The sequence below is a fragment of the Sarcophilus harrisii genome, chromosome 3, assembly GCF_902635505.1.
Source record: "Sarcophilus harrisii chromosome 3, mSarHar1.11, whole genome shotgun sequence".
In the NCBI taxonomy this organism is placed as follows: Eukaryota; Metazoa; Chordata; class Mammalia; order Dasyuromorphia; family Dasyuridae; genus Sarcophilus; species Sarcophilus harrisii.
Genome location: NC_045428.1, coordinates 564,357,612 through 564,371,739, shown reverse-complemented (window position 1 = coordinate 564,371,739; position 14,128 = coordinate 564,357,612). Strand labels below are relative to the sequence as shown.

The following is a 14,128-nucleotide window of genomic DNA, read 5'->3' as shown; positions in this document are numbered from 1 at the left end:
GACACAGAGATAAGGTCTGGCTTCTAGACAATTACTGGAACACAGCCTGGACTGGCCCTAGTTCTAAGATTAAAATTAGTTGGTTGATCTTACCAAGCTCCTGTAAACTAGCCACATTTTGAGCTATGAATACATTCTTGGTCTTGATAGCAGAGGCTTGATCTGCTGAGGACTGGTCATCGTTTTCTCCTTCCACCTAAATGAAAACGCAAAGTGAATGCGATCTCTTATAGAAACTACCTGCCACAACTTTATTGGTTACTGTCCTAAAAAGTGGGACACAAACCACAGCCCCAAATCCTGGAAAGAATATTAAGATAATAGATTTAGAAATGAAAGAGAACTTAGGAGTCCAGCAGTTCCCCCCACTTCTAACACCTTATTAATCCTAGACTAAATCCAAAAATGCTATTCCTCAACTCTGTGAGAATATAGAGGTTATGTATCTAGTTCAAATAGCAATACACAGAGAATGTACCAAAAATTGTTAATTATTGTCTTTTACTTAAATAGACTAACATGTGATAGGGACAAAGCTAAAAAAATCTCACCTGAATCACTGGTGTGAGGGACGGTGTTGCTACTGCTCTAGGATTGAAGACTGAGGTCAATTGGTTCAAAAAGTTCATTTGTACCTCCTTTTGTCTGAGCTCTGGGCTAACTGGTGAAGCCAGCTCCTTCTGATCTTCCACTGCATTAGTTCAAAGGAAGGAAATGGGACAAAAATAATAGAGGCAAAGCAGCAAAAAATCTGGAAATGCCAGAGACCAAATGGATAAATCCTGTAGGACAAACACTTACCATCTGAGAGAGTTTTCACTGTCTGTGGTAGCTTGGCAGATTTCATCATTGCAGTAAAAGTAATGATTTCAGTTCGATCTAGCCGGCTACAGCCAGTACACAGGCCTTTGATAAGGAGAATCAAGTGTTTCTGGGGAGAAATCAAATTTAAAATGTGACTTTAAGTAGGTACAGTGCCATGCATTCTCATTGGCAAAGACTTACAGGAGTCTCTCCCACCAGCCTTCTTCTACTCAGCAATCCCATGCCATATAAGAAGAAAACCTTCAACCTGAAAGCAGTGACAACCCAGCCCACAGCTCTCACCTGGGATACAGCACAGGCCTCATCCGGATTCTCTAGGCGCAGGAGAGAGAATTCAATCAGGACTTTGCAAGCAGCTGCCACTGACTGAAGCTGATTTCGGGGAACTGAAAAAGCAACCAACTACTTATGTACAGGGAATTATAGTCCTCCTTTACCAGCAAATAAAGCAACTGATAACAAGATTTTTTGGATCATCTACTTTATGCCTAAAAGTCACATCAATCAACCTTCATCTATAGTCAAAGATGACTTTGAGCCACCATCTTTTTTTTTTAAAGCACATTTTATATTTGTTGATACATAAGGTCTCTTCTCTTTGTTAAGTATGAAGGAAGGTCACCTTTATTTATATCTATTTTTCCCAGGGGTTCTTGCTTTTTTCAAAGCTTTATCCCCTAAAGACAAAGGAACAGATGCCATCAGGATAAGACGTTTGCTATCAACAACTCCAGCCTCTTACCTGGAAGGACGCTGAGGGTTTTTGAAGTTGCTCACTGTCTACCTGAATAACCTGCTAACTAAACAAGTCAATAAAGAATTCAGGTACTCATTTAATTAATTTTGGTGCTTTCATAGGTAGCAATATAAGAATTATGAAATTGGACTGATCAATTATTGAAATATAACAAACAGAAAACATACAAATTTAATAATCAACAAAGGTAAGAAAATGGAAGCTGGAAGAAGTCACTTCATGTTGCAGGGCACATAAAGAAGTTAAATTCACTTTCAAACCACAGGATGTGATATTAGTTTAATATACCAGCTGTTAGCACCAAAGCTAACTGAGAATAGCACTTCTTCAGAGACAGATGTGTGAAACCTAATATAAAGGGTTTTGCCTAAAGAAACTTAATGAACTGAGGACCTGGGGCTCATGCCTCAGGTCACTTTCTACTTCTGCTTGGGCAGCTTGGATTAAAATGAACTTGTAAAGACTGGGGGCACATCATAGTTTGCTGTTGTCTCAGCTCCTGGGAAGATGGCATGGGAGTGTTGAAGCAAAGACACTTCATTAACCAACTCATGCAATCAAAACCTAACAGAAGAAACAACAATCCCCCTATTCACAAACCAAGAGCTGGGAGTAACAGCAGCTGGATACTTACTGAGGCTGCAGACCGTTGTGATATAGTGTGTGGAAAGTGCGACAAAGGAAGAGTAGAAGGGCTCATACTGCTTGTCGTGGTGCAGGATTTCTAATTCACTGCAAAAACAACATGACTAGTTGGCAATCCAGAATCTTGATTCATCAATAGCACAAGGTGAGCATTCATTTAGTTAACAGATTCAACCGATATATATATCAGGTGCCACACTTTACTCCACTTTTGCAAGTAGAAGATCATCATGACAATCTGGCAATTCTCTCCTCTTCTCCCCCCCCCCCACCCCCAATTTACATCCCTACCCTTAGCTGGGGAGCTCCTGCTTCTTTAAAAGACCTTTAAAGGAGTACAACTTCTTGGCTAAGATGTGAGTGCCAACATGATCTAATATTCATTAAAACTGACCCGAATTTAAGGAAATAAAGAAGGCACTGAAGTCTGTGACTCAATGGAGCCAGTTAACTTTGCTGAGCATTTTGGTTTTCTCAAGCAAAAAACATCCCACCCTCATATGTAAATACAGAGAACTGGCTCTACAGCATCTACAAGCAATATCATGGCTGGCACCTCAATGTAGAATGTGGCCAAAGTAAAGTATCCTACTCAGAGGGCCCCAATTCAGGGGAGCCAGCCCTTCATAAGACGTCTAGAGCTTTGTTACTTTAGAACACTAAAACAGAAACTGATCAAGTAGTGGTTCCTTCCGTGACAGTTAAGCTCCAATATTGACTGAGGGGCCACCATGTATTAGGCTCTCTATGCTGGGCAGTATTAGAATTAAGCGGGAGCCTCTCTTCTGGCTTCATTTCAAGCAAAGAAAACAAAAGAGAAATATCAAAAATTCTGTTCAGGGGAATCTGGAAAGAGCATTCAAAGCTTCAAGTTATTATAAGTAGACCTCACTTCATAAACCAAATATAGTGGAGCCTAGATAGCACTGGTTAAAGAAGACAGAACATTTGAATTAGAGTCCTGACTCAAACACAAGCTTGGCATTTGATTTATCTAAGCCTCAGTTTCCTTATCTTTAAAATAAAAATGCTAAATCAGTTGATCTTTAAGATCTAATATTCTGTTTCAGAAAACCAGCTCATAGAATTTTAGAGTCTGAAAGTTCAGAGCTCTTCATCTCAAAGGGTTCTTAAACCTGGGCTATGCAAAATTTGCTATGGAATTTTGTCTTTCTTTTTTTTAAAATATATTTTACTATATATAATGTATTTCAAAACACTTAGTTCTCTTTGTAATTCCAAATACTTTATTTTAAGTAACCGAACCGATGATTCTATGAAGGAGTCCATAGGCTTTTCCAGACTGCCAAAAGAATCCACAATATCAAAAAAAAAACACCCCCCCCCCCAAAAAAAAAAAAAAATTTAACCGTGGAGCTCATTGCCTTTCGTGGAGCTCATTGCCTTTGTTTTCTCCAAGCTCAACACACAGCTGCTTTTCTCCTTCTCTTCTGATGTGGGGCTTTCCTATTCACTACTCTAAGATTTTCACAACCCAGAATAATTTTATGTTCTAGTTCCAGCTCTGTCTCTTATTTCAATTTATTTCAATTATGAGATATAGTATCAAGACATTAAAGATAAGAGAAATGAGGAAAGGAGGGAGAAGAGAGAGAGCAAGTGCCAAAGAAGCATTTTTCAGTATTTATGAATCTCTGAGCCTCAGTTTTATTATTAAATGGGCATAGTTAATTCCTGTTCCATCTACCTCAGTTGTTAAAGCCAAATGAGATAGTAGTATATATAAAAACGTTACAGCTACATACCGCATTATTATTACTTTTCTATTAATCTTTTGTGATTTGAAGGAACAGAATATCAACACTAACAACTAAGAGGAATTTTCTGGAGCAAAATACTTGCACTTCAGAGACATATTCTGTTGAATATTATTCGTAATCTGAGGACAAGGTTACTCCAATATATTGAAAAAAGGTTTAGACTCATTTACTCCAGATTCAGTGTTGCCACCACTGTTATTGAATGCTTATTTTATGTGGAGAATATGTGAGGTGTGGACTAAATCATAAATCCATATACTAACTGTAGCCCAACAGCTCAGTAACTGAAATATGATTGCAAAATGACAAGCACAGAGAAAAGATAAAAATGTAGTTGGGTAATCTATTTAACATGTATAGGACTGCTTGCCATCTTTGGGGAGAGGGTGGAGAAAGGGAGGGGAAAAATCAGAACAGAAGTGAGTGCAAGGGATAATGTTGTAAAAAATTACCCTGGCATAGGTTCTGTCAATAAAAAGTTATTTAATTTAAAAAATTAAAAATTTAAAAATTTAAAAATTTTTAAAAAAATGTAGTTGGTCAAAAGATGTATTGGCAACAGCCTTGAGTCATTTGCCATTTTGAAAGGAATGAAAGGTCTATGCAAAAATGAGTCTTTAAAAGGGTTTTACAGGAAGAAGTACATTAGGTAAGTCCACTAAAAGTCACCCCAAGTAAATGAGAGGCATTGAAGAGTGCAGAGAAACAAAGTAGAACAGATCAAGTAACTCCCCTCCCCCCCAAAAAAGGGAGGGAAAGGGAAAGGCAGAAAACATGAAATGAAAAATAGACAAAAAGCACACAAAGGCTGAGTCCTAATAGGCAAGAATGTCTTCTCTAATTTGCCGAATAATAATACTCTTGTTCGTTCAATCCTCCGGACATCCATTTTTTCCCAACCTGCCATAATAGTATCATCAATGTCTTATACTGGAAATGATAGTGTAACAAGAGCAACAATAGCTAACCAAATGATGTGATGTAAGATGATTATAAAGATTAGGTCTTGGAAAGAAAACCTCTCTCTTTTTTGGCAGGGAGGTACAAAATAGAGAGAAATTTACTTCTATTCTCATCTCTTAAGCAACTTAATGCTTTCTATTTCTGAGCTATTTTCTTTCTATATGGTTTCTTTTTTTTTTCTTTGCTGAGGCAATTGGAGTTAAGTGACTTGCCCAGGATCACACAGCTAGGAAGTATTGTGTCTGAGGCTGGATTTGAACTCAGGTTCTCCTGACTTCAGGGCCAACACTCTATCCACTGTGCTGTCTAGCTACCCCCTTCTCTCTGTTTTGAAACTACAGTTAAACAATCCTACACCCTACCTTCTCCTTGCCAATAAATGCCAAAGGATAACAAAAGTCCTTCTCTGTCGGTTTCTTAACTATCAAAGACATGGTATCCCCATATTTTTCTATGCATGGAATGACATTTTTAAAAATGTTTACTAATGAAATGAAAGTCTTTTTCAGATATCTTGTGTGCTTTGGAACGAAAAGGAAAAGTCAATAGTCAAGAGAAGCTAAAGAACTCACCTAAAGTCATAAAGACTGTTAAAGGATTTAGGTCATTTATCAGCACAATTAAATAGTATCTCCCAGTAGTGGGAATCCATTTCTATTTGTTAATCACCATGTTATGACACAAAGCAATTAACCTAGTAGAATGGTAGCCTTCCTCATTGCTTTTCTTACAGAGAAACAATGGCTGAATGAATAGTAATAGCAGACATTTATATAAAGAGCTTTAAGACTTACAAAGCATTCTGCAGACATGATCTTATTTTAACCTTAACTGTGAAAGAAATATTATAAGATATTATCTCCATTTTTCAGATAAAGAAAATAATCACCTAACTGGTCAAATGTCAAAGGCAATTTCAAACCCAGGCCTGCCCAATTCCAAACTAAGCAATCTATTCTCAACTCTGTATAATATCTTTGTTTTTAAGAAGTGAATGTCTAAAAACTCTCTGGCAGGGACATAATTTGACAAGTATCTTTACATAACATAAAAAGGAAGTCTATTTTCAAGAATCTCAATGACAACACATGGAAACATTGTTTCAGGGAAAAGTTCGTAAATTTCTATGTGAAGATAAGAATTCTCCAAAGACAAGGAATTGCAGTGGTAGAAAAAAGAAACCAGTCCTCATCAATTTGACTAATTAATCCCACATAAAGCATTAGTGCTGGATGGAATCAATTCTGGCTACAATATATTTATTCCTTAGCTTGGAAAGAGGTTAGTATTTAAAGGGCTTGCTTACAGTGTTAAGGACATACATGATACATGCAGGCCTCAGAAAATCAGAGGGAATATGCCCATCAAAAAACAGAACCAAATTCCTAATTATTTTTACACTCTTGACACTTTTGAGCATGGAGCACCAATTTATATATATAATAATTAATTCCTCCCTTATTTCAGCAAGTGTCTAATTAAAATTCTCAATGGATTCTCAATAAGCAATGTCTGGATCTTGTCCATACACCTCTTCATCAGAATGGAAGGTAACTACCATCGAGAAGAGAACAAAGAGTGGATCACAATGCCTGGAAATCTCCTATTTCATGTCATCACCCCTGAGAGTCATGAGGAATTGACTTAATGGAGCTTCAGAATACCAGAGTAGGAGGTGAAAGCTGGTAGGAGAGCCAGGATAGTCAAAGAAAAAAAAAAAAAAAGTAAAGTACACAGTAGCAGGAAAAGAGGACACTGGGAAAGGGCAGAAAAAGAGAAGAAAAACATGGTCAGAATAAACGTGAATTGGAGCTTAGGAGCTCACAGAAGAGGAAAAGCAAAAATAATCTGCATATAAATATAGGAAACCAAATAAGCCTATTTTACATGTAATAATAAAGTAAGAATTGGTCTGAAAGTCAGGAGGCCCGGTTCAAGTCCTGGCTATGATTTACTATCAGATCATAGTATCAGTTGATCAGTTGTCTAAGTGGAACGGTCTTTAGGGATCATGTAGTTGAACCTTCTCATTTTTCAGATGAAGGTACTAAGGCCTTGAGAAGGAACTTCTCTAAGACCACACTGTTAATACATCAAAGAATCAGGATTTGAACCACTTCCTCTGACTCCAGAAATGGACTCTACTATACTGCCTCGTAGCAATTTATATAACCATAATGCACTACATAGATTAAAAAATCTATGTATCACATCCTAAGTATTTGTTCTTGTCTAGAGCAGCATTAGAATGAAGAATTCACAGAAAAGTTATCCTCTCAGCACCTTCATCCTTCAAAAGCTCATCTGGAATTCTAAGGAAGACATACCAGTGCACACATATTCAAATCGAAGTTGCCCAGTGATTCAGCGGGATTCAACTTTGTCAATAAGAGCCTGTGGGAAAATGCCTATCAGTTGGGAATTGCTTTTAAAACAATGAAAAGCTATCTTACTATTCCATGTGACAACAGTCAAATCTCAATAACATGAGTTATCACAGGATGAAGCAGGAAGAAATCAGATCATTTTTGCCTACTATCTGGTCTGCTATACTTAAACTTTAGTATATTCTCCAGATTTCTTTTTTATTTTTTTAATTTCCTTTGGGTCTGACTCTTTGAGATCCCATTTGGGATTTTCTTGGCAGAGATACTGAATCTGTTTGCTATTTCCTTCTCCAGCTTTTTTTTTTTTTTTTAAAACACATAAGAAAATTGAGGCAAACAAAATCAAGTGACTTGCCCAGGGGTCACACAGATGTCTGAGTTCAGATTTGAAGATATGAACATAAGACTTCCTAACTCCAGGCCCAGCACTCTATGCACTGCACCACTGAGCAGCCCACATTCCCTGAAATCATTTAATTTTTTCATTTAACAGGCCTATTTCTGGGTTTGGGGCACTATATAAAAAAATAACTGTTATTCAGCTTTTATGGGATGACAAACTACCTAAGCTCATGCAGAAAGCCTTGAAACCCTTGAGACATATAGCCCATTTCCTTCATTTTACAGAAAAGGAAATTGAGGTCCAAAAAGTTGAACTGTCTCACAAAAGTCAACTAAAAACATGAAAGTAAATTTGCAGAGGAGGAAAGAGTCCTGGACTGGGACAGGGAACCTTAGTTTTCTAATCAAATAAGGGGGTTGGAGACAGGATAAAGGCAATTTAAGGTGCCATCTGGCTGTAAAATTCAATGTTTCTAATGCCAAAAATTATCCACTACAACTCAATTCAAACAACACGCTGGAGTAAAATACTACTTATCTAAAAGTTTTTAAAAGAAGGGTACACAATTTGAAGATAAGATCTTTAATATGTCTTCATCTTTAAAATATTTTTGGTTTTATAATATAGCAAAAATTATCTGCAGGATTTACTTATGAAGCAGGATTTGATATACCACAAATGCCAATCAATTTGTCAGGCTCTAAACCCTGCTGAAGTCACAGTTCCTTATTTCTGAATGTTTGCAAAACTTTTTTTTTTTAACTTTATTCTAGAATAAAGCAACTCAGCAGCAAATGTAGAGAGCAGTATAAAGTTTTGGCTGGACAAACAGAATAAAGAACAAAGTTCATCTCTTAGAGAGACTAACTTAAAGGATGATTTCTTTCATTACATTTATGAGAGTCTGATCTGTTAACAAGATGAGAAGCCAAGTACTCTGACATAACATCTATGTCAATAAATGGCTCTCAAAACCTGATGGTGGTAGTGTCTCCATGATGGAAAAAAACCCATGTAAATACAAGATTTAGAAAAAGTAAAAAGCTGGAAAGAAAACCAAAGGATAACTAGTCTCATAACCTTGTTTTACTGAAGAGAATAGTAATAGGCTGTTGTCAGGAAGCCTGACTTAAAATTTTGGCTTTGACTCTAAGATAAGAAACGTAAATGCCCTAAATTTTAAAATAAGATAATGATAGAGTAGGTCTAAATAAACCTACATTTCCTGAGCTTCCTTATTGTCCTTAACTTCCTAAACCTTATTTCTACAGAGAAACTCTTCATCACTTGCTCAACTCTCTCCAAGATCCTCTGGCACATGCTAATAAAACTGCTTGCAAAATGATTTGAAGACACTGTTTTTTACAAGGAAAAAAAGAACTCTTCACCATGGAAAAAATGCCAGCTTTCTGGTCAAGGAGTATAGGAGCTTTCTGATCCCTGGCTTTGGATGACTTTAACCTAATTCTGTGACAGGGAACTTTAAAGTTTATAGAAGGGAAAAGAGAATGAACGGTGTTGTGTCTTAAGACTCTTCTTATAAAGGCACAAATCACTCTGATTACACATCCATCAAGGAACTTTCATTTGGTCAGCTCGATTTAAACCCAGGCTCCTGAAGCCCCCATTCTTGTGGGAGGGGAAAAGTTGTACCCAGGGAAGCAAACTCATCAAAAAAGTTAGAAGGGCCCTGTTATAGATGAGGAAAATGAGGGCCAGATATCATCAAGGTCATAAAATGACAAAGCTGGGATCCCAAATCAGCTCCTGGGACTCCAAAGTCAAGCTTCTTTGAACTCCCCATCCTATTCACAAAAAGCCACACTCTGAATGTGACCATGCTATTCTCATTTGACAGAGGTGGAAACCGAAGCCCACAATGCTGCAGTCACTTAATTCTGACTCCAATCCCTACCACCTGGGTGATCTCAGGTACCACTGAAGCCCGGGATTCAGCTTCCCTCATCTGTTAACTGAGGATGAGGATATTGGATCTGCTCCCCACCTCCTAAGGCGGGAAGTCTAAGTGCCCAAGATTGCCTGGCTAAAAGGGGGGGAAGGGGGGAGACGATGAGGACCGGTGGGACCCCCTTCCAAGGACTGGAGATCCAAGGAGCACACACTCAGGCAGAGAGGACATAGAGGGAGGACCCGTTCTCAGGACGCGAGATCTAGAGAGGTCACAGGGCTAGCCCAAGGTCACCCGAGCAGTGGAAGTGGTATAGGCAGAATTTGAATCCAGATCCCCCAGCTCCAAAGCGAGTGCTTGGCCCCCGCACCCCTGTTTCCTGACCCCTCCCTTCAGGGTGGCCCAAGTCTAAAAGGGTGGAGGGGGTGCATCTTCCACGGAATGTCAAAGCTAGCCGGAACGTCGGGCATTCTTTAGCCCCACTTGCACCTTTTACAACGGAGGAGGCTCAAGGCGGGGCAATGACTCGTCCAAGGTTACACTGTGAGTCAGAGGCACAGGCTGGGTTCAATGCTCCTCAGACTCCAAGACCCGCCTCTCTCGGGGAAACTGAGTCAGGGCTCCCCGGACCAGGTGCCCGCTCCGGGGAGGGCGGGTCCGGCAGCGGGGAGGAGGGGGGTCAGAGGGGCGGCGGCCAGAATGATGCAGCAGAATCTCCCCCTCCCCCCGCCCGGCCCGGCTCCCGGTCCCCGCCCGGTACTACCTCTCGATGACTGAGGCCACCAGCTGCGGCAGCTCCTTCATCTCGAAGGCGGAGTAGGAGGCGGATAGCAGCGGTCGGACCGCCACCTCCCAGCCCGGGGCAGCGGCCGGGGCTGGGGCCGCGGCCGGAGCCGGGGCCGGAACCGGCGGGGTTGGGGCCGGAGCAGGGGCAGGGGCAGGGGCAGGGGCCGGGGTCGGGGTCGGGGTCGGGGCCGGGGCCGGGGTCGGGGCCGGGGCCGGCGCCGGGGCAGCGGGAGCCGCCCCCGCCGCCGCCATGGCCGCCGTCCCCGCCGCCGCCACCACGGCCGCCGCCACCACAGCGTCTTCCCCGCCGCTCGTCGCCATCTTCCCTCTCACGACTGCGCCTCCTCCGGGGGCTTGCCACCGGCCCAGCGCCGCCTCCCGGGAGGGGGCGGAAGTGACGTGAGTGTCCGCGTCAGCCGGCGCGACGCGACCCGACGTGGGCAGGGAGCCCAAGACGCCCGAGGGACTAAAAGACGGGCCTCTTCTCCGGCCTCAACGATTGGCGAACGGCTCCGGAGGTTGCTGCGCCTGCGCCGAGCTCGCCGAGCGGCCCTCTGGGGCCGAGGCTGTTTTTTATCGGGGAAATCCGCACTGCTTAGTACGCCTGCGCCGTGCCCGCAGCCTCCGGCGACCCCTAGGTACCGGGAGGTCGCTGGGTAAGTGTAGTCGGCCGGCGCGTCCTCGCCGGGAGTACTGGCGACGAGGTGAGTGTGGGACGGAGGAGACCCCGGGCCTGTGAGACCCACCGCCCCGCCGCGGCCGAGTTCTTTCCTAACCGGCCCAGAGAGGCCAAGGGACCGGCCGAGCTGACGTGTGGCGGTGCCGAGGGCAGGCCGCCATCTCCCTTCTCCTCCCCTCCCCCTCCCCGCCTGGCCCCGGAGCCCAGGGAGCCCGGAACGCCAGTGGCGCAGGCAGGGCCTGAGCGGGAGCCGACCGCCCCGGCGGGCGGCGTCCTGCCCTCTGCTTCCTGTCCCTCTGCTTTACCCTCTAGTGGGTCATTCGCGCTGTGCGCATTTATTAAGCACCTGCTGGGTACGTGCAGGGCCCTGAGCTGAGCGCTGGAGAAGCCGAGGAAGGCCAGAGAGCCCCTGCTCCGAGGAGCTCACGTGCACAAACATTTAGGCGTACACATACATCTATCCAGAGAGTGCGTGTATATATACACAGATAGGTGGCTATGTAGACTGAACTTGAGGTGGTTGACACTAAGATGCAAGTAGTATTTAGTACCAGGGAGTCAGGAAAAACTCTTAATGAGTTAATCTGTTTAGTTTCATCTCTATGTGGATTCCCCAGCACAAAATGGTGGAAAACCTAGAGCGCTGAGCGTTCCCTCTTTCCTTTTTCTCTCTCCTTGAAATCTGCCTCAGCTTCGCGCTAGACTCGGGAGCAAGCCGACTGCTTCGCGGCGAAGACACAAAGTAATAAGTGCCAATTGTTGCAGGTTGCTATGGCCTGTACGAGAGGCTTCCTGTGCAGAAGACGTCTAGAAGAAAACCCTGAAAGGAAAACTGGACCGGTTCACGTTATAAAACAAACATTTATTAAATCCTGAGTGCTGGGCTACAAAAGTCCCCCAAGGAATTTATATTTTATTAGAGGAACAGATATGAATACAGTTAAAGTACACAGTGTTTTGTTTTGTTGCTGAGGCAATTGGGGTTAAGTGACTTGCCTAGAGTCACACAGCTAGGAAGTGTTAAGCGTCTGAGACCAGATTTGAACGCAGGTCTTTTTGACTTAAGGGCTGGTGCTCTCTATCCACTGCACCACCTATCTCCCCTGAGCATAGTGTTTTCTTGGGAGAACATACCAGCAAATAAGGTGATCGTCATAATATAATAATAATATTTATAATAATAACAAGAACAGGGCTTCTTAAATTTTTTCCACTCAAGACTTTTTTTGCCTGAAGAATTTTTATGTGACCCCTGGTATGTAGGGATATACTACACATCAAACATTTAAATCATAATTTCACAACCCCGGCATTAGTTAAGAGATCTTGAGCCACAGTTTAAGAATCTGACTTATAGGGGGTAGTACTTGAGCTGAGCATTGTCATTCCATCAGCAAACATTTAAAGCCTGCTGTGTACTAGGCATTATGCCAAGTAAATTCTAGGGATACAAAAAAGCTAGCAGCAGAATGCTAGGGATTCTAAAAGTAAATTGTGGAAGGAGTGAACTTGGGGGTGGACAGCTTGTCCAAAAATACATGTTGGGGAAATGAGATGTCATATAAAGGAAACCTTACCCAAGTCAATTTGGCTAGAATGTAGAATTTGAGAGTACAAAGGTTAAATAGTTTGTAAACCAATTGTGAAGAGTTTTAAAAGCCAAGGAAGAATTTTCTTTAATCCAAGGGGCAGGAAGATACTACTGGCACTTTTTCAGCGAGAAGATGACATAGTCAGACCTATGTTTTAGTAATATCAATTTGGCAACTGTATAGTAGATAATTTAGAAAGGAGAGAGGCTAGAGGCAGGCATTTAGGAAGCTATAGTCCAAATTAGAAATAACTTGAATTGGAATGATGTCTATATTAGTAGAAAGAAGAGGAAAGATGCAAGATATATTTTGAAGGTAGAATTGACAATATGAGGGAAAATGGAGGGTTGCAGATAAACTACTAGGTATGTATACTTGAATAACTAGAAGAATGGTGCCTTCAACAAAAAAAGGATGGACAACTATGATTACATAAAATTTTATTTAAAAGTTTTGCACTAACAAAATCAATGCCACTGAAATTGAATGGGAAATGAGGGAAAAGATTGTTGCAACAAGTTTTTCTGATGCAGATTTCATTTCTAAGGTATATTGAAAATCAATTCACATTTACAAAAATAAAAGCCATTTCCCAATTGATAAATTGTCAAAGGTCAAAATGGTCAAAAACTACCTATATGAATAAGCAGAGAAAAATCCAAGCTATCAATAGCCATATGAAAAAATGTTTGAAACCACTAGTAATTAGAAAACTACAACTTAAAATAACATTGACATACTGTTTCATACATATCAGAATGGCAAGATGAACAAAAAAAAGTGAAAAATAATGGAAGACTATGGGAAAACATATGTTAATGCCCTGTTGATGGCATAAGAACTGGTCTGACTATTCTGGAAAGCAATTTAGACACAATGCCCAAAAAGTTATTAAAGTATATATACTCTAGGTAAAGCAGTAGATAGACACTCACCTTCAAATCAGACATCAGACACTAAATAAGTAACTCTGGACAAGTCACTCAACCCTATTTGCCTCAGTTTCCTTATCTGTAAAATGAGCTGCAGAAGAAAACAGCAAACCCATTCTAGTATCTGTGCCAAGAAAATCCCAAGTGAGGTCATAGAGTCAGACAAGTGAAACAACTGAATAATGATACCCCTTTAACTTAATTTTTCTGCTTAGTAGATCTATACTCCCATAGAAATCAGAGAAAAAGGAAAAGACCCATATGTACAAAAATAAAGCAGTTCCTTTTTGTGGTAGCAAAGAATTGGAAATTGATAAGGAGGACAGGAATGAGAACCTTTCAAAAGAGAAACAATTAAATGTTGGTATATTTTTGTGATAGGGTACTTGTAGTGAAATGAAATGGGGATATGAAATGAAGGGGATAGTTTTAGAAAAATCTGGGAAGACTTGTTTGAACTGATACACAGCAATTTGAATATAACAATGGGAACAATTTATGTAATAATCATATTGTAAATATGCACAAC

General features: G+C 41.2%; 1 protein-coding gene across 1 annotated transcript in view; it reads right to left on the bottom strand.

The window, feature by feature from the left end:
- UBR4 (ubiquitin protein ligase E3 component n-recognin 4) overlaps positions 1–10,531 on the bottom strand; it is a 142,734-nt gene extending 132,203 nt beyond the window's left edge. Inside the window, exons 1-6 of the mRNA XM_031961544.1 lie at positions 10,374–10,531; positions 2,217–2,314; positions 1,108–1,211; positions 802–931; positions 552–691; positions 94–196 (exon numbers count right to left, since the gene is read on the bottom strand). Of these exons, the coding sequence (XP_031817404.1) occupies positions 94–196; positions 552–691; positions 802–931; positions 1,108–1,211; positions 2,217–2,314; positions 10,374–10,414 (616 nt within the window). The 5' untranslated portion in view covers positions 10,415–10,531. The remainder of the gene's footprint in view (positions 1–93; positions 197–551; positions 692–801; positions 932–1,107; positions 1,212–2,216; positions 2,315–10,373) is intronic.
- Positions 10,532–14,128: the final 3,597 nt, after the last annotated feature.